This window comes from Tetrao urogallus (assembly GCF_951394365.1).
Source record: "Tetrao urogallus genome assembly, chromosome: 6".
Lineage (NCBI taxonomy): Eukaryota > Metazoa > Chordata > Aves > Galliformes > Phasianidae > Tetrao > Tetrao urogallus.
The window spans coordinates 4337861-4357125 of NC_136819.1; the positions used below are offsets into that span (position 1 = coordinate 4337861).

Here is a 19265-nt window from a genome sequence, read left to right on the forward strand (position 1 = left end):
GGGCACTCCAACCCCTCCCAGCCGGCTATGGCACACTCCGAGCCCGCCACCGCTGAAGCTTACGGGGCCGAGAAGACTTTCTGACCGTGCCTCGCAGCTCCGCGCTGCCGGGAAAGCCGGGGGCTGCCTGCAGCGCTCAGCCTCCCTCTCGCTGCCGCACACAGGCGCGCTCCCTCGCCCTCTCCCCCCTCCTCCCCCCCCCCCCCCCCCCCCCCAGGCTCTGCACGCCGTCTCTCCCCCTCTCAAACACGCGCGCACGCTTTCTCTCACTCTCCCTTTACTCGGAGCTGCACTGATAGCCATTTAATGACGGGAAAAAGTTAAGGGATTAAACCAATATGAACCATCGTTGCTCGTAGCAGTGCCCTATCCAGAGCAGAGCAGAATCCAGCGAGCATCACTGCAGGAATGGAGTCGGTAAAACAAAGGATTTTGACCCCTGGCAAGGAGGGATTGAAAAATTTTGCCGGAAAATCTCTTGGTCAACTCTACAGGTAAGACTAAAATATATTAGAGAACTCTAGTTCTTAGAAACAATTGAAAGCTTTTGTTAATCGTGAGCTGCTGGTCGAGGTGGAATAGGTGTGCTCTGGGGAGCTTAGTGGTGGAGAGGCTGGGAGCTGTTTATATATCACCGGTGTAATCTGGATACTGGAAACTATTGCTGAAGCTTCTCAATATGGCACCCTTGTAACTTCTCTATCTGATTCGTGGATGCTGCCAGTGAATATGTAGCCAAAGATTACCCCATCTTTCTCACACAAAAACAGGATCCCATCTAGAAACCATATTCAGCAGAGAGCTGCTCCCCTTGTCTTTGCTTTTTATTAATTCTGAAACGTGCTCACAAGACCTTTATCACTGCTTTCACCAATAATTAAATAATAGTAATAATTTAGTAATAATAATCTTTCTGAGATTTGATTAGTCTTAGCCCTTGTGTAATCCACCGTCAGAGGAAGATAAACAAGGATATGTATAAATAATTGATGTCCAAATGATTTTTTTTTTTTTTTAATTCTGAGGCTGAAACGTATGGAGGGATGTGTTTAATTATTTATCCATCTGCACTGAGAAGCATCCACTTGTCTTATAAGTGATATACGACTGTAACTGCTAAACTCACAGGCATGCCTGCATGTTCCTGTGTGTACAAATTTCCACCATCTTCATGATCTGTATAGACAGAAAACAGACACAAATCCACGCATATTTAAAAGGGTATGTACTAAAGTTGACACATCGTGCCCCATCCAAGCTAGTGACTTTAGTGACCTCTAGGACGTTTGAGTATAGCCTGTGAAATTCCAATGTATTTTGGATCTTCTCGTCTGCCAACACTTATCCCAGCGTTGTTTCGAATTGCGGATTAAAGCTAACTGCGGATTTATCTGTCTACTGTAGGTCATGTAGAAGTCTTTTTTTCCGTGCCTATGCGGCAGTATTGGGCACAAGCACAAGGTTCTTCCACAGCATGAATCACAACTTCTGCTGCCATTTTAAGGGAACTGTTACTGAAGTGATAAGACAAAAGTGAAATTTTCATTGTAGTGGAAAGAGTACAGCTTTGAAAAGCAAAAAAGCAAAACTGAAGCCAACAGCGACGTAGTAAATATCCTGCATTTTATCATTATATCATCTTAAATTGTGAGGAAAAATAAAAAGGACTAATTGATAATCCGGAGTAACTGCTTAAAAATGTCCTTAAGGAAATAAACTTCCTATTTTTCCCCTAAGGGATTCAACAAAACATAAATGAAACAACGGTCTCTACTGCTTTTTGTATTATCATACAGTGAGTAATGGAGAAAGCATTTGTATTTTCCAGTAAAACTCCGTTTGAACTCTCCATTAATTAATAAATTATCCAGTTACCTCTTTCATTTTTTTTTTTCTGTTTTGTTTGGTTTGTTGTTTTTTTTTTCTCCAAGGCATAGGATTGACCTATTTTATTTCCGATTCTAGGAATTCAAATACTTTTCACCACCCTTATATGTTAACGTCTTCCGGAAGATATTCCCGTTTAATGGGAAGACATTCGTGCATCTTTTTATTCGCACAAACGAATTTTTAACAAAAAAAAACGGGGGATTTTCTTGTATTCGCAATTTAAGACAATAAGAAACGATGCAGTATTAAAGCACGGAAATAATACTCCCGGCAAATAAAAATCGTTAGGATTTCAACCGAGTAACCACGGGATAAAGTCTCCCATTTGCTTCAAAGCACAGGCAACAATCTGAGCCTAATTCTGCTAATTGTTAGCGCCCTATTAGCCGGATGAGTTAACCTCAAAGAGCAGCTCCTCCGAAGAGAATGTCTGAGGTGAGAAGACACTCCTAAGGCGGGGGTTAGGGCAGTGGCAGGAGAGAGCCCAATGTCGGGAAATGGAGCACTCGCTCCTGGGTAAGAACGGAGCTAGGATGAAAGCCGTTAATATTTCTGTCTTTTCAATATCTCGCTTGCTGCAAAAGAAGATTCAGAGATTCATCATGGAGCATCAGCTTGATACATCCGATATCTTTTATTATCCACTCGGTATTTTTAAAGATTCACACCAAAGAAGAGATAGAATTTGCTAAGTAATCTTTTGCGGGGTTGGGATATTTTTTTTTTTTTATTTTTTGGGGGATGAGGGATGGGTAGGGGGAATTCATCCTTTTTTTTTTTTTTTTTTTTTTTTTTAAGGGGAGAGGGAGGGACATGATTTTTTTCTGTTGATTCGACATAGCTTCAAATGGCCAGCACCCTCCAGATTCCTGCACATTGATTTCTCTGTCTGATAGGATTCCCGTGTAAAACCAAGGAAGTGCGAACGGTGAGATCGAGCTCAGAGCTGAGTTAGTAAAGAAACCCAACCCTAGCTGAGTAGATGCGATCTTTACAAAGGCTTCCCCAAAGTCGTCAGTTCTCTAAAGACAGTCATTTATTTATTTATTTCCCACTGCATGTGCCAGCCATTTTGCAAATCGAAAATAAGTAGCAATACCGCCGCCCCACCCTTTCTGGTACTCTTTCTATTGTTCCCAATCCAGAAGCAAAATGCACGCAGAGCTCGTTCCTCCTTGGTGTTTCTATACGGCAGAGGGAGAATAAAACCTTCTCCAGAACACCGTTCCAGTTTCCGTGCTCAACCTCTTGGGCTGCCCAACATGGCGCCTCCGCAGTTGGCTACAGATGATGTCTTCTTAATGTGTCCTACATATTTACGCAGAAGTCTTTAATGATAGATGAGCAATTCTCAGCTAAAGCTCCTCCCTGGGTTTCTGCAGCGGGCTGTCGCGGGGCGGAAGGGAGCTGGGCATGACTAATCGTGACTCCCACAGGTCACAGCTGAAGAACAAGTGAAGGTGAACGGAAAACAAGGAGTAAACATCCAAAGCAAGCCGAAGGGGCGGGGGGGGCTGTGAACTTAAGCGTTCAGCTACCCGAGGTGGCTGCGCATTCAGGCAGTGGGGAGGCAGGGCTTGACTTTCCCTTCTTGTGTCGGTCAGAGTCCTAGAGAAGAGGCAGAAGCCCGGGGACACCATCGAATTGACGGAAGATGGGAAGCCCATGGAAATGCCCGAGAAGAAAGCCCCGCTTTGCGACTGTACCTGCTTCGGGCTGCCCCGGAGGTACATCATTGCCATCATGAGTGGACTGGGATTCTGCATTTCCTTCGGGATCCGATGTAACTTGGGAGTGGCCATCGTGGACATGGTCAATAACAGCACCATACACCGAGGAGGAAAAATTATTAAAGAGGTGGGAATCCTTCCCTCGTAACTCTCATGCCCTCTCGGTGCACTTCCCAGCTTCAGACCAGGCACCTCAGCGCAGGCAGCCGGGCACCGCTGCAAGGATGCTCCCGTGCCGCCCCTCGGCTCTGCCCGCCTCCCGCCGCCCTTGGTAGCCCGAAACCTTCGTTGGGGAAAGATAATTCATTTCTGCCAATTATTTCTATTTTTCAATTGTAGTTCCCAGCGCAAAGCCGTTTGGGGCTAAAACGAGCGGGCAGATACGTTTTCCTTTTGCACATCACGTAGGAAAACGCAGCTATCTCGTGAAATAAATATAGGGAAAGGAACACACCGAATAAACCGACTGTAAAAGGGTGAAACGTAAACGGGGAGGTTATGCAGGAATGTTTGATAAAGCAGGATGAAATAATTTGCATTGAAAAGGCGTTAAATGCCGTGTTAAATCTGCTTAGAGCGTAGCGGGCGAGAGGCTGTGTGACACCTAGACGAGTAACGGGACAGCGAGCCCACGGTCATCCCTGCCGGGGGGGTCTGCACGATTCTGCTGCTCTTCCATCCGGGGGGCGGCCGGTGTGGGTGCGGTGAGGATCCAGTCGGAAGGGAAGGCAGCAGGAGCTCCTTGTCCCGGGTGCCATCGCTGGCCTCGACCGGCACGGTGAAGCTTTTTACGGGAACTTTCTTTAATCTAGCACGATTACAGCTTCTCTCTTCTCTTTCTTTCTTTCTCTCCCGGGTTCCTTGGCTCTGGAAGAAAGCGAAGTTTAACTGGGATCCTGAGACGGTTGGCATGATCCACGGCTCGTTTTTCTGGGGCTACATTATCACCCAGATCCCCGGAGGGTATATCTCGTCCCGACTGGCAGCCAACAGGTAACGACGACCTAAATCTCCTCAGTTTCATGCACGGGGGCGACAAAGGGGCGGCTCCTGGCCCGGAGCTCAGCTCCGCTCTCCCCGCCCGGGGCGGCCCCGAAAAAACCTCCGCCCGGCCGGGATGTAGGAGCTCTAAAGAAGGAAAGTAGGAAACCAGGAGAAGTGGCTGTTTCCACCCTCCCTCCCAAACTGCTCGCTGGTTTCGCGAGAGATCTCGGCGTATTTTTTTTCTTTTCTCGTTATTTTCTCGTTCAAATTAGCTCGGGGAGGTTGTGGCAGCGCTGTTCTAAAGAGCCGCATTCAGAGGCAAGTTCAAAGATTCATTGTTTCCTCAAAGCCTGAGAGATCATTATTTTCTTCCCCGAAAGAATTTTTGTTTTTTTTCTCCTGTGAAAAAAGAAAACCATCGGCAGGAATTTTCCATTAACGCAAACGAACGTAGAATGGTCGAAAACACGTTTCCATGAGACTTGCACAATGAAAAGAAAGTGCAGATGGTGCGGGGACTTAAGGACTGGTTTCTATGGTGTCTGGCCATTTTTCAAGCACCCAGGGTGCGATTCTACCTGTTAATTAGATCCGCTGAGTATTCAAGACACATGACGCTTTCACATCCATTCTTAATGCCCCAGGCTCATCGGTCGACGACACAGCAAAGGTCCTAGTGCCAGTCTTCAAAACCATAACAAACTAAGTGTAAATGGATACTAAAATCAGCAGTATATACCTTTATCTCTTCTCAGAAGTGTGCAACATCAAAGGTAGGCATAGGCTGATGAATACACTTTGCTTGGGAAGAAAGCTGGCCTGTATTTGTTTGAGAAAGAGGGGAGCTATGGCAAAAATACTCTCTCCAAGGTGAATGCCTTTTAGACAGATATCTACATTACAGATCCTTTGTAACTGAGATAACCATCCATTGATAAACAAACCCAGAATGCAATGTATGTATTGAAGTGGGATATGCATTGTCTGTGAGTTTACAGGTGCCATCTTTTTGTTAATAGCTCAGAAATCTAAAGAGGCTATTTCGAGTAGCAATCAACAGCTGTTGAAGCTGTTCCTTCTTCGAGCTTTTTTGGCATCTTTGCAGAGCCTAGCTTCTCAGGATCAATGGAAGTCTTACCTGAGTTAAGACTGACGAATCTGACTCAGAGAAACAAAAGCCTGTCCTTGTTTGCCCTAGTAATGTCAGTAATTAGAATCAATACAGATTTAATGTGGCGCAGCTACAAAGATTTACAAGACAAAAGCACGGAGTCCCAAGAAATCTCAGTAGTTTGTTTACACGTTCTACCTGACCTTGGGCAATCAAGCTTTCTTCCTCTATATGGATATTTACACTTACATCAGTAAAGGTAGGCCAGTTCTAATTGCTAACCTGGACATATTTTAACCCAATTTTTCATAGATTCGTGATCTGTTATTAGCATCATGGAAAGCTTCTGAAACAACAACGAGGGAAATGACCAGATAAACCACAGATTAAAGGAACTAGCTGCTAGTAATTACAAACGGTAAAATATAGGTGATGTCTGTGACTTTAATTTAGCTTGCAGATAAAAAATGGCTTAGAACAGAGACTTGGATTGTTAGATGTAGTGGCTGGAACAACAACACATCAAGGAGTCCAAACCCTGCTACAGATTTTGATATCTGTAGATATTCAGCTTGAAATGAAGGGGATTGCTGTAGGGTCACATGACACTCAAAATAAGGTGCAAAGCTTGATGTCTACACCTTTTGCAAGAAACCCCACATCAGAAGAAGTCAGGGAGCCTAAAGTACCATTAGAAGCTATATCACATCATAAGCTGTAAAGTTCTGTTGTTTTATATATTCTTCAGCCTCAGCCATTCCATTCAAACTATGCTGGATGACAGACAAGACATTTTTAAAATTATTTTAAGCATCGCTGAATTTGTGAATCAACAGTTTCCTTCGCACTAAGGGCAAATTTGAATTTATATAGAAAACATAATGTCAGATGTCCTCCACATAAAAAATAAGTCTCTACGATAGCATCTCCAGATTGGAGACAAGCTATGAGGAACAGTTCTTAGTTGAAGAAAAAATCCAGATTTTTCAAGAGGGAGAGTAATTCATTCCCCGAGAGTGGAAAAAAATAATTATTGTATCAAAAGATGATAGTGTGAATGAAAAACTGATTCCCAAGTGTCAAGAGTCTCGAGGATGGAAACTGGGAAGAGGGTTAAGGTGTGTTTTGTGAGATTTATTGGTTAACAGGGAGTAGCAAAGTGCACAGGACTGAGTTTGTTCGACATTAGGATTCAATCTAGCAACCAATTATAGAGATTGGGTTGATAGAACATGAAAGTGTCACTAAGACATAACACATAGAAGAAATGACCCTCCAGTGGTATCAAGTAAACCTTTCTACACACAGGGCAGTCATTTCAAGCTTGGCTGAAACCTTTTGTTTTGATTCCACCCTTATTTTAAAATGCCTCCTGCCAATAAAGAATTAGCAACACTGAGCTCTGAACTCTCTAATATATTTTCTTTTCAATGGAGCCTGTAAATGGGTAGCATTTAACTGAGATTCTTTGCTAACTAGAACTCAAGGCTCCTGCTGCACAGACATTCTGTTCTGCTTTGAACCATTGCTCTTACCATGCATAGGCCCCCTGTACTTCTGACACATCACATATAGCAATTTACACACATACAGTGATTTACAGATTTTTAAGTAGTAAATGGAGTTTTTCAGAAATTTGCTGTAGATAGCTTTGGTCTCAATTAGTATTCATCACTGACAATTTTGTTATAGTCTTTTATATTGTTTGCTATAGTAAAGCGTTTAGGAAAATGCTTTATTTTAGGTATAAATTATAGAAGGTTTATGCTGCTGTAGAACCAATGTGATCAAATAAAACCACCTTGTAAAATTCCAGAGAGCACAGAGAAATACTTCTCCTGAGCACTTACTTTGCCAGTGGTCAGTGGCACTTGGAATCAGGGAATCAAAGTTGGAAAAGACCTCCAAGATCATCCAGATAAGCTGTACAGCAGCTACCAATATTTCCTCACTAAATCACATCCATTAGCACAACATCTAAATGTTTCTTGAACACTTCTGCAGATGGTGACTCAAACACCTCTCTGGGCAGCCCATTCCAGTTCCTGACCACTCTTTTGGAGAATAAATTTTTCCTCATATCTAACCTGAATCTCCCCTGGCACAACTTGAGGCCATTCCTTCTAGTTCTATCACTAATTACATGAAAGAAGAGACTAAACAAACCCAGGTCAGTGAACCTGTCAACCTTTGTTTACTTCCATAGAAAGAAGGAACATTCAGCACATTCCAAAAGACATGGACTTGGGCTTCAGGTGCACCCTCATTTGCAATAAGTGAAGCTTTAAACTTGTGACTCTTCAGTCGTGTAGAAATAGAGGATTCCCTTTTGCTGCAAGGCTGGAGAACTTTTCTTGCAGAGGAGGACTGGAACAAAATTAATGTACAAACAGCCACAGTAGGCTGAAGGAACAAAGGAAGTGCAATGTGGAGATCTGTTTGTAGGGTTTATTTCAGCAATATCTTTTCTCTAGGTCAATCAGCAATTAATCTTGCCATCAAGGAAGCATTACATAATGATAGCAGAGAGTACTGAGATATGCTCTGAGCTCTGAGAAAGTGTTTTGTCACAAAGCATCCAGCACAGTTTGTATTTAATTGAGGTTGTTTTTCACAGACTAATTTGTGTATAGCCTTATTCTATAATTCTCTTCTCCCCATATTCTCTGCAATGAGAGTAGAATTGTTTTTGTAGAGATGTTTACGTAAATATATTCATCAAGAACAAAACCAGCAATGATTCAGGGCTTCTGAGACTGTAGGGTCAAAAACAGATGAACAACTCCAAAGTAAGATAAATGCTTGTCGATACAATGCATTCTGATTAGTAATATCAAAGTTTTCTCTCAAAAGAATGAATAAAAAGTGATAATATTTTTTGAGATTATTGGGGATTCGGTGCTGTGTTTTTCACTAAAGTCAGAGTGAATTTTCAATTGTTTGAGTGCGGTTTCCGTGAGAAGAACCTGAGATATTTTTGTTTTGTTTATAGGTATTTTTCCCTGAAAAAGTGCAAGGAAACATGTAAACTCAACTCTTATGCACTAATACAGTGTATCCAAACTAGGTAATTAGCAGAGCTGTTACTCATAGTGCCAGTTAATGCCATTTAAGAGCACAAGTCCGATTTTAATGCTTTTAAACTACAGGTTTGCATGTGAGCATGAGAATGGCTCTCTCCTGGGGGGCTATCATCATGCAATTACTATGTCATGAATAGAAACCATGAAACTCTCAATCTTCTAAACACACTAAGTCTTAATTTCTACCGAAGTCATTAAAATAACTTTGGCTGGGGTTAATCAGACTTTGCCTCTTCTTAACAAATTTTAAAAAAGGAATAATTCTCAGTAGCTGAAGACCTCTTATTAAGAGGAAGAAAAAAGAATCGGTGCTTTGTAGTCTTCAAATTTCATTTGCGTATTTGATTTAAATGGAACATGATGGCCAAGATGTTTAAATGCTTTAAAACAATTCCAGGGATGTTCTGTCTCCAAGAATATTATTTTCTCTGCCTGTATATTGTATAAGACACCAGGTTACCAGGATATTTGCCCAAGTCAAATGCAGTGTGATGGAGCCCCTTCTTGTGTTTTTCACAACCAAGTGAATGCCTGCAGTTAGGCTAGTCATACTCTACCAGTGTGACTAATATGAAGAGATTAATGTGCAAGTAATGCCCAGGGACATATCTACTGCTATCATAATGCTAAGCAGTCCTTAAACAACACCTACTGCTGCATTCACATTTCATCAGCCATTTCAGGAACACTGATAAGCTCATTAGTAAAAAAAAATGGATCAGGCAAACTGGTGATATATTAAGGATCACTTGGTAAAGATTTTGTTCAAAATAATACATGTCCATAATACACAAAATAATACACTCCATCAGGGAGTGAGAAAGCTCTGGAAAGCTGTCATGCTGAGTGAGATTTTAAGCTATTCTATGTGATCCTCTTGTAAGGAAGTCAGTGTAATCCTATGTGTTTTTCTGTCTTTGGAATGGTCAGTGTATTTAGGTCAATGGAAATTACTGTGGATTGTTGCAAGTAATTTGGGTAAGAGTATTAATATGAGTTTTTAAAAAAAATCATAAATGGGTTACAGGAGAGTCACAGAAGTAGTTATAAAATAGAATATTGTGTCATAAAGTGAAATAATAGCAGGAACTATATATTCAGTGTGTCAGTATATAAAAAACAGTAGTTGGAAATAATATGATTATAAAACATGCAAATAGCTCTACTAAAAAAAAAAAAAAACATTGGATGTAAATGTGTGTTTTAGAAAGATGTAAAGATTGAAAGATATAACAAGAATCAGTAAGAAGCAGCCAGATAAATGGGGGTATAAAGAGCAACGTTGAAAGTAACCAGTCATATTTTCTGATATACCCTTTAAAAACAATTTAAAGACATACTGAAAATCTGTAATTAAACCATTGTCCTCACAAAAGCCTTATTATGTTGTGGCAATCTTTCTTCACTGATTTACGAAGTAACAGGTTAAACACATACTTACTGCTATTCAGGAATGATTCCCTGAAGTTAATGGCTCACTGTTAGATTATACATGCTCAGGAATTCATTCCCAGGTGTGCAGTTACATATTTAGAATATAAACACATTTGACTGTAGATGCCAAATAGTGTTTCAAAAAGAGATTTGTAATAATCACAGACTTTTTGGTAAAGCAATGCTGGCTGACTATTTTAACTTGTATATACTTGATCATGAGAACTCTGTTACACAAAGACCTAATGAAAGCAGAATAGAATGACAGTTAGTTAAAGAAATATATAACGAATTGCCTTATAATTCCATGATATGACTTGTATTTCCCATTATCTGTTAAACCACAAATCCTGGCACTATCCACATTAAGGATAATTCTCTAATGTAATTTCTCTACAACTCAATTATCTCTCATCTCTGTTGAACTCTTCATCATTGTCACATTCCAATCTGAATGAAAATACATAAAAATCAAACTCTCTCTTCAAATTCTTGTTTTCCAAGTGCCATTCATCTTGTTATCAAGGGCTAAAACCTCATACCCAGCACATAATCCAGTAGGATTATTTTCATGAATAGACTGAGTGATATTTCAGACAACTGTACATCAGAGCATTTCATCTCAGACCCAAACATTTTCATTGTCATTAACGTGTCACTGAAATCATAATATCTTTCTCCTTAACTTAGTCTTAACGACAACAAAACAAAACATATAAACTGAAATAGCAAGCAACCACACATCTTTACATTCTGCCATACGTAGATATAATATGCTGCTGTTTTTTTGGTGCATAACCACAGAATGGTGAGACTGGAGCCAAATTCTGAACTTCTGAAGACATGAGATGATTCAGTTCAAAATCATGCAGATCTAACTGGTCTACAGTCCCAGACACTGGCGTTGGGTTTGTCTGTTTCCAGACAGAGCAGCCTATTCTGAACAAAAAAAGAAAAAAATCCAAAAAAACCCATACTAAAAATCCCAAATGAGATGATTTTGTTGCCCTACTGCATTGCAGAGTCTTTTAAGCACCAGTTACTGCAAGCAGGGGACTGGAGAGCCATCTCTGGGTGGCTGGTACTGCTGTTCCCTCTGCCATATGGCTCAGGGTCTTTCCATTTTTCTGTCATGAATGATGGAGCTGTTTTCACAATGTAATGATGCAGCAAGGGATTTGGATGGGGTTTTTGGTTGATAAAAGGGGGGCTCAGATGTGTGACAAAAATTAATAATGTACCCAAGCCCTTATTATACTAGATTAGATGACGGGAGGTCGGCTTTTACATATTAATGTTTCATGAAAGGCTTGTAACAGGATTTAGTATGAAAGGCACACAGACATATCCCCCTCCTCCCTTCTACACGTGTATGAATGAAAGTAACTTGTTTTTATCATGTTTTTAAAAAGATAGATAGAGCTGCTGTACTATGGCTTCTGGCCACAGATTGTTACTGGATAGATTGGTTATAAGCAATTCTCTCCATCTTCTCTCTCAATTCTCTCAATTCAGCCAAAGACTGGCACTTGGGAATAAGCATTCCCCCCTAATGTTAAAGGTAGCTTATTCTGCCTGTTTGCTAGGCAGCTGAGTTCATTGACCACTCTAATATTCATGGCATAATCCCAGATTCATTAGCCCTATGTCATTTTATGCAAACAAAGGACCTGATTCAGAAAAAAACCTCTACATTCTGTCTATCATTCATAGAGCCATGAACTGTCATGGTGGACATTTAAGGTGAATATGTCCACAGTAGAAAGGTTAAGAAAGTAAGCAGAAATGAGTCAGTGCTAGAAATAAACCAAAATGATGATATAACATTGCAGAACGTCAGCCCACATGGGGTTCATTTTCACTTAATTCATATCAAATAAGCAAACTGAAGTAGAAAATATCCCAAGGAGGGTTATCAGCATGAACTATGAAGTGAAACGATAACTAGAGTAAGAGAAATATTATCAGGATTACTTAGGTTATTTAGTTTACAGAGGGAATGAGCAAGTGACATGGCAGGTACGCACTGAATACACATAAGTAATGTAAATATTCCAAATTGACTACTCACAGTCTGCAGTCTAGAAGGTAACCACTGAAGCTGGAACAGCTGGAAAAATACGAACAATTGTCGCAATATAATATGGATAAAAACAATTTTTTCAGAAGTTAGTACAAGCACTCTTTACATTGACATAAGGTAGAAGTAAGCAAATCATCATTAACAGTGTTAGAAATTTGCTTGGAAGCTCTGTATTTATCATTAACATTATAGGCTAAACTATTATTTTCTTTTTTTTTTTTTTTGCTGAGAAAAACATGTGTTACTTTAAGTGGACTACTACAAGTCCACAAGAGGCAGATTTATTTGAATCATTTGGATATAGAATAGAAGATATCATCCAGATATGTCAGTATTGCCAATTAACTTCTCTTCCAGCTCTATCCCAGGTCTTCATTCTCCAGAATCCCTGCTGAATGTATGATTCCTCATAACCTTTCAGAGGGGAAAATCTAGCCCTCTCTTACACAGCATAGATAATGCCAGGCACTTTTCCCAACAAGTATCCACAATCACTTCTACCTGCTTTGTTATTTCAGCCCAATACAGTATCAACACTGGATTTCATGCTACAAAATGCAATTGAGGCTGTTGCATAAAAATATTAATGTCGCTGTCATTTTGCTCTGAAAGAATCCACATTTAACCCAAGCAGTGAGGATACTGTCATCTATAACACTTAGTCTTTATATCAGAAAACACTCCACCAGGCAGTGCAAATATAGCCTCTGGGTTTATACATTGCCAGATCCATAAAATATTTTGAAGTATGAACATGAATGATTTATTTTATAACTGCATTATATATCTCTAAATTGAGAGGTAGTTATGAATCACAGTCCAAGGCATGGAACTCAGTAAGATAATTTGAATGAGACGGCCTAGGTTTGAAACATGATCTAGCAAATTACATATTTAAAGAGCAAGCCAACCCAAAGCTAATGAGCTAGAAGGAATGTGTCTGAGTTTTATCTTGACATATATGGGTATAATGAGCTGTAAAACAAAACTACAGTTTGAGAGATTTCCCAGCTGAATTCAAACAGGAGAGAGAGAGGGCTAATTGGGTGATCAAATGAATGAAGAAAAGGAAGATGGGATGGAGATAGCCCAGCTTGCTTAGTGATGCAAAAGAAAGAAGATAGGACTGCTATTGGGTTAGACAGCAGATATGAGAACTGCTAAAATAAGACAACATGAGTGCAAGATATCTATCAGATGTAGGAAGTAACAAGCTGGAAATGCTTCCAAAATAAGTAGGGCACATGCTAATTACTTCTGAGTTGGAACTTCATCTGCTTATGAAAGGATGATGTAATCCACTTGCTGGGAAGAGCATTGATCAGAATTTAATGGCCCAGGAGGGTTTACATCCAGCATCAATTACCAAGATGCTGTCATCATGTGCCAAAGTCTTAAAAAAACAAAACAAAACAAAACAAAAAAACATTCTGTATCAAATATATCTCTGAAGAACAAATGGATCTTCGTAAGAAGTATTTGGGGACTTTGTTTGACTTCTATGTGCCAGTGGTAATAATGGAACTCAGTGAAGGCAGAAGGTCAAAAAGGGACTTCATATTCCTGACAGACATTGGCTTAATCCATACACGGCATTTCTCTCTGGCACTTGGCTCAGTCAGGCCTTGCAAGGTTTATTCTACTAAAAGACTTGGGAATACTTTGGAATTCGCTCATCTTCAAAACATGCAGATCAAGCTATAGCAAATTTGAGTCCTCAAAATGCCCTACATCAAAGTCTTAGAAGACCCCCATCACACTTAATATAGTTGGAGAGACACCTTGTAAGAAGGGAATGTTAAGTAGCAGCCAACAATCTGAAATATACAGTGACTGAACATACAGATAACTCAAAGAAAAAAATGAAGATAAAGATAAATTGTCATTGCTAGCAAGATCTGCTGAAGAAATGATCCTGATAAATCTTTGCATGCTTACAGACATTCCAGCCAGCTCTTGTATTTTTTGCTTAAAAATTTCACTAATAAAAACATTTAAAAAGTTTTAATCCAATATCCAGCCTTGTAGCTCCCCACAGACAAGACATTATTTGGATTGTTAAAAAAAAACAAAGAAAGAAAAAAATAGCATAATCAACTCTATGTTTTGTTGCTGGCCCTTTGTAGGAGGTTTGTCAAAAGATGACAGTCCATGAAGTCAGAGCAGAAGATAAATTTTAGCAATCTTGAGCTGATAGAATAATCTAAAAAACTTTATTTATGTGAAACAGCTGCAGCTGCCAGAGCTGCTCCTGATAAAATAAGTTTTCTTTCATCAACATAATACATTATTTTCTGTAAGGAAGGAAATAGCAATAATATTTTTAGGCTACACTGGAAAAGCTTTTCAAGAAATGTTCATGTTTTCACTCCTCTTTAGTTTACATTCTCGCTAAACAGAGGGATCTCATCTAAGACCAGGAAAAACATTCTGTGTTTGTTAGTGGCCAGATACTGGATTTTGTATGAAGAATTGCCTATATGAAAGACTTGTGCTCAGTTACTACTGGCTTAGCTGTCATAGGACTGTGGGAAAAAATGGGAAAGCATTCACATCAATGAAGAGTCATTAAATACTGGTGGTCATACTAACTCATCTACGATGATGACAAAAAAGCCATGCAAAGAAATATTCTCAAGGTGCTAAAAGCAATTAATTGAACCACTAAAAAAGTTCAGACAGCATTAAAAGAGAAGATAATAATTTGTATAAAATGTTCAATACCAATAATTCACCAAATTAAAATCAAGTCCTTGTAACGTGATCAGTATTACTGTAAAATTGTGAAGTAGACAGGTCGTGTGTCACAAAAAGGAATATGGGCTTTATTTTCCATAGGTTCCTCTTTTCAATCAGAACAACGGATTTAATTTACCGCAGCAGTATGGAATGTTGTACTTCTTCAAGATTCCCTAAGAAATCATGACAACAACAACAACAAACTTTCTTACTCTACAGAGAGGCTTTAGGTGAAATGATGATCATTGACTTTTTGGAGGTGAAAAATACTCAGTTACTGTTCTTGATGGTTGTTCCAGTAAAGTCACTGAAAACTTGTTTAGTTTATAACGAAATCTGATGTGATACTTTCTATGCACTCATAGCTCCCAATTTTATTCCATCCAAGCATACATCATCTTGTTTTGTAGTCTTAGGTGACCAGCATTTACTATCCCTTAATTATTTGGGATTTTAATGACGTGACATTCATAACTTATTCATAATGCATATATTAAAGTGTCTTAAAGCACTTTCTTCTTGAAATGAATAGCTAAATTTACTATTTTGAACATATACAGCTATCTGTTTTTCCTTTTTTAAAGAATGGACATTAGTTAAGGTACTCCATATGCTTTAGATTTGACATATTATTTTGTCTAACTGTTTATTTTTAATGAAAGTAGACCACAATTATTTGAGAATAAGGAGACATAATGTTAAATCTTCAGTGACATTAAAGAATGACATCAATGAAATGCACTAGATTCTGACAGCTGGGGAATTGAGTCCTACCATGCACATGGGAAAAGAGTTCTAGGTTTATGGAGTCATTGGAGCAATTTTCACTCCCAGTCCTTCGGGTAAAAGGATGCTTCCAACCAGGAGTCCTTAATTTCAGATATCATATGCGTAACCCAATATGTCACCCATCTGGTGTTCAGCATTTGGCAAGCATCTGTATTCCCACTGCTCTCAGTTCAGTTTATAAGCTGACACTTCTTTCAACCAAGTAACCAAATCTATAATGCGCTTCCATGCAGAATGCTCATGTAATATGGATTGCATGAAAAAAGCAGATGTGAATAGTGAGACTTCATAGAGATTAGAAATCCAGAGGTGAAAATAAGTGCATTTCTTTCTCTTTAGTTTTTCCCCAAAGAGGAAAATGAGCCAACTGGCTTGAAAATCAAAAAGATTAATTCTTCCCACAACTTCATTCCATTCTAAGTATTTCTCCTGACTTGTCAGAGTCATTTCCTTCCTCTGTTCCCATCCTGAATGTCTCTCAGTCAAATATGATTTTGCTGTTATTCCTACTTGTATTACAGAAGGACCAAGTCCCAGCTCACAACCTCTGTATAATGCTTTTGTCAGTAAAACACTGAGGTTCAATGTTAGATCCTGTCTTTTGGGACTGAATCTACTGAGTCTAGAAATGGAAATAGATAAGCAAAGCATAATTCTTTCTTTCAAAGATTCTAGTCACTTTTGTGGGCTAGGATTTACATTTTTACCTCCTCCCTGACATACTACTACCATGTTTATTAATTTGTCCTTTGTGTATGGATAAATTCTTCTATATATTTAAACCACTTGCTGTTTTGGGGTCAGAAAGAAATTTTTCCTCCTATCCAGGGGCTGCTGAAGGGTTATCACAACAGTTTAGTTCCCTCCTAATGCCAAGGCAGAGAATAATGGCATTGTCATTGGCCTGCTCCATCTCTGTGGCTTGCTGCAGTTTTTCCCAGATTTTACCTTAAATCTACTAAAGCTCTTAATTTATACCATGGAATTTAGATATGTTTTGTGTTTTTTAGAGCATGCCCAGCATGAAACAAATGCTTATGGACACCTCTGAACGAAAATTCAACAGCACAGCTACTTGCAATTCCTCAGCTGGTCTCAGTACAATACAGCAGGATCTGGCTTCCTCTTTAAGAAATGTTGGCATATTTGCACCTGACATATAAAGCCTTCAGCACAAGTCCATGTTGCTGCAGAAGCCATGGCCAAAGGAATGCGTGGGAAGGCATGGTAGCTTAAGACTGTATCCACTGAGAGTCATGTTGATCTGTTCAAGATAATACCAGAATATTAAGAGGACAGACACATACACGTATAAAAAGAACGGTGCAGTGTTGGATAGGAAGGAATATTTGTCCCTTTGCATGCTGGTCTCATTTCAAAGAGAATCATGTTTGTTCAGAAATAAACGTAATCATTTTCAATCGCAGTAAGTACAATTATGAACACTATGGGTCTGTTTGTTATGGAAACACGGGGATCCTACAGAAAAACATGTCTTAACATATTCGTAATCTGTCTGACCTTTTTTATCAGATTTATGCAGATGAATGAGTAGTTAGGATGAGGAGAAAATGTAAACAAGTCATATAATCAGTAGCTTAATAAAGGCAACAAAATGGTAAGAACTGAAATAATACAATTCAGGGGCTTGGTGCGTGGGAGAGTAAAATTCCTTAGAAATGCATTCTTATTTGCCAGAAATCATTATAAAAATAGTTAGCTGAGATATTTAAAACAATATACAGGAAATCTGTATCAAAAAAAGCAGAAGCATATCACAATACTTCATTAGGAAAAAGGATTCAGTTATAATGGGGGAGAGGGGGGAATAAACGTAAGAAGGCAAAAAAATAATATTATTTATGAGTGTGCACTGAGAAATGCAAAGAAATGCAAACCAAATGAAAGATGCATCTGCCATTGACTGGGAGTTACAGAGGAAATGGGCTCTCTACAACAGACGCACTAAAATTGTAGTTTCTAATTTTTTTCTCGAATGCAAATTAGAGAGACATTTCTGACAAGAATCATAAATTTAACTCTTATTTATGCTAACCTCAATTCCATAGCTATTTGGAAGAAAAATTACAGATCTGTTTTTGAGAAAGATTTTGATAAAGCATGGCTCTGAGAGAGAGCTGATGCTCAAGAAACATTGTTGAGTTCTTCTATTATCTGATCCTCAGTGTAACTGAATGTTCACTAGTACTTATGTGTTAAATACAGGCAAGATTTTTTGTTTGGAAGATATATGACTCAGATCATTCTCTGAATTGCATTTTACTTTATTTTCTGGAAGGAACAGATTCAAGGAAACAGCTACTTTTTAGTGAACATGAGAACAAAGAAATTCTAGGAAACACGGCTTTCAACTGTGGCAAACAGAAGCAGATTCCAGATACAGAAGTGAAAAACTATACTAAATTTCCTTGAATAAACAGTTACATAACAATTTTGAAGATCTCATCCTTATAAAGAGAACAATTCACGTTCTATATTAACATGATTTTGCTAGGAACAGTGACTTTAAAAGGGTTGTGCTGATTAATACTAGCTCTAGCAAGGCTACGCACTGACACAAAGCTACAAAAGAACAACTAACAGACAAAAATTAAGAATAATGACCAAAGTCAGGCCAAACCTGCTGACACAAACACATACACCAGTCAGGCCCAGCAAATGCACTGCTCATGCTGCCAGATGAAGGCAGGAGGAAGCTGCACACAGAGCTAAGTCGTGTCTGCCATCAGATACAGAGTGCAGGGAACACAGTGAGATCAGGTTTGAAGCTGTTTAATGAAGCTTCCTTTAAGTGCCAAGCAGTGTTTCTCTGTATGGCTGCCATTTCTTACTTGTCAAACTTTTATACATGGAATATATTCAGCTTGCTATTTAAGTGTTTGCATCAGGCTGTAGTTTTAAACAGATGAGGGCTCTGTCAAATCAGTTCCACATCAGATACCACAGTGTTAACACATACTCAGGATTTTTCTTAGCACTACATGACTTTGTACAAAGAAAATGGACAGTTTAAAGTGGATTTTTTTTAAAATGATAGTTCATTTCATGCTTGTACTTCTTAATGTACTTTAAACAACAGAATTGCTGGGAAGCTGTCAAAGTCAAAATCTATGAGTAAGTGGCCCCTAGAAAAAAACAACAGAAAGGATAATTCATTCCCCATGGAAAATGCTCCTGTGTTTAAGAACATTACATCTCTGTTTGAAATTCTTCCTGCTGCTTTGGCATTTATAAGAGGGGATTCTACTTTAGAATTAGTGAACACGTGCTGCCACTTTCTTATGATCAAAGCACCTATGAGAGTTTCTCTAATGCCCAGCTACCTGTTTTAACAAAACATTTGGAGTTCTAATTTCTCCAGATATTAGAGAATTGAATTAGGTTTGGTTGAAAGAAAAGTA

The 19265-nt window shown here is 39.1% G+C and overlaps 1 protein-coding gene across 1 annotated transcript in view; it reads left to right on the forward strand.

The window, feature by feature from the left end:
- Nucleotides 1-408: 408 nt before the first annotated feature.
- SLC17A6 (solute carrier family 17 member 6) overlaps nt 409-19265 on the forward strand; it is a gene marked incomplete at both ends in the record, with an annotated part of 31512 nt that continues 12655 nt past the window's right edge. Inside the window, 3 exons of the mRNA XM_079537220.1 lie at nt 409-494; nt 3495-3747; nt 4495-4613. Of these exons, the coding sequence (XP_079393346.1) occupies nt 409-494; nt 3495-3747; nt 4495-4613 (458 nt within the window). The remainder of the gene's footprint in view (nt 495-3494; nt 3748-4494; nt 4614-19265) is intronic.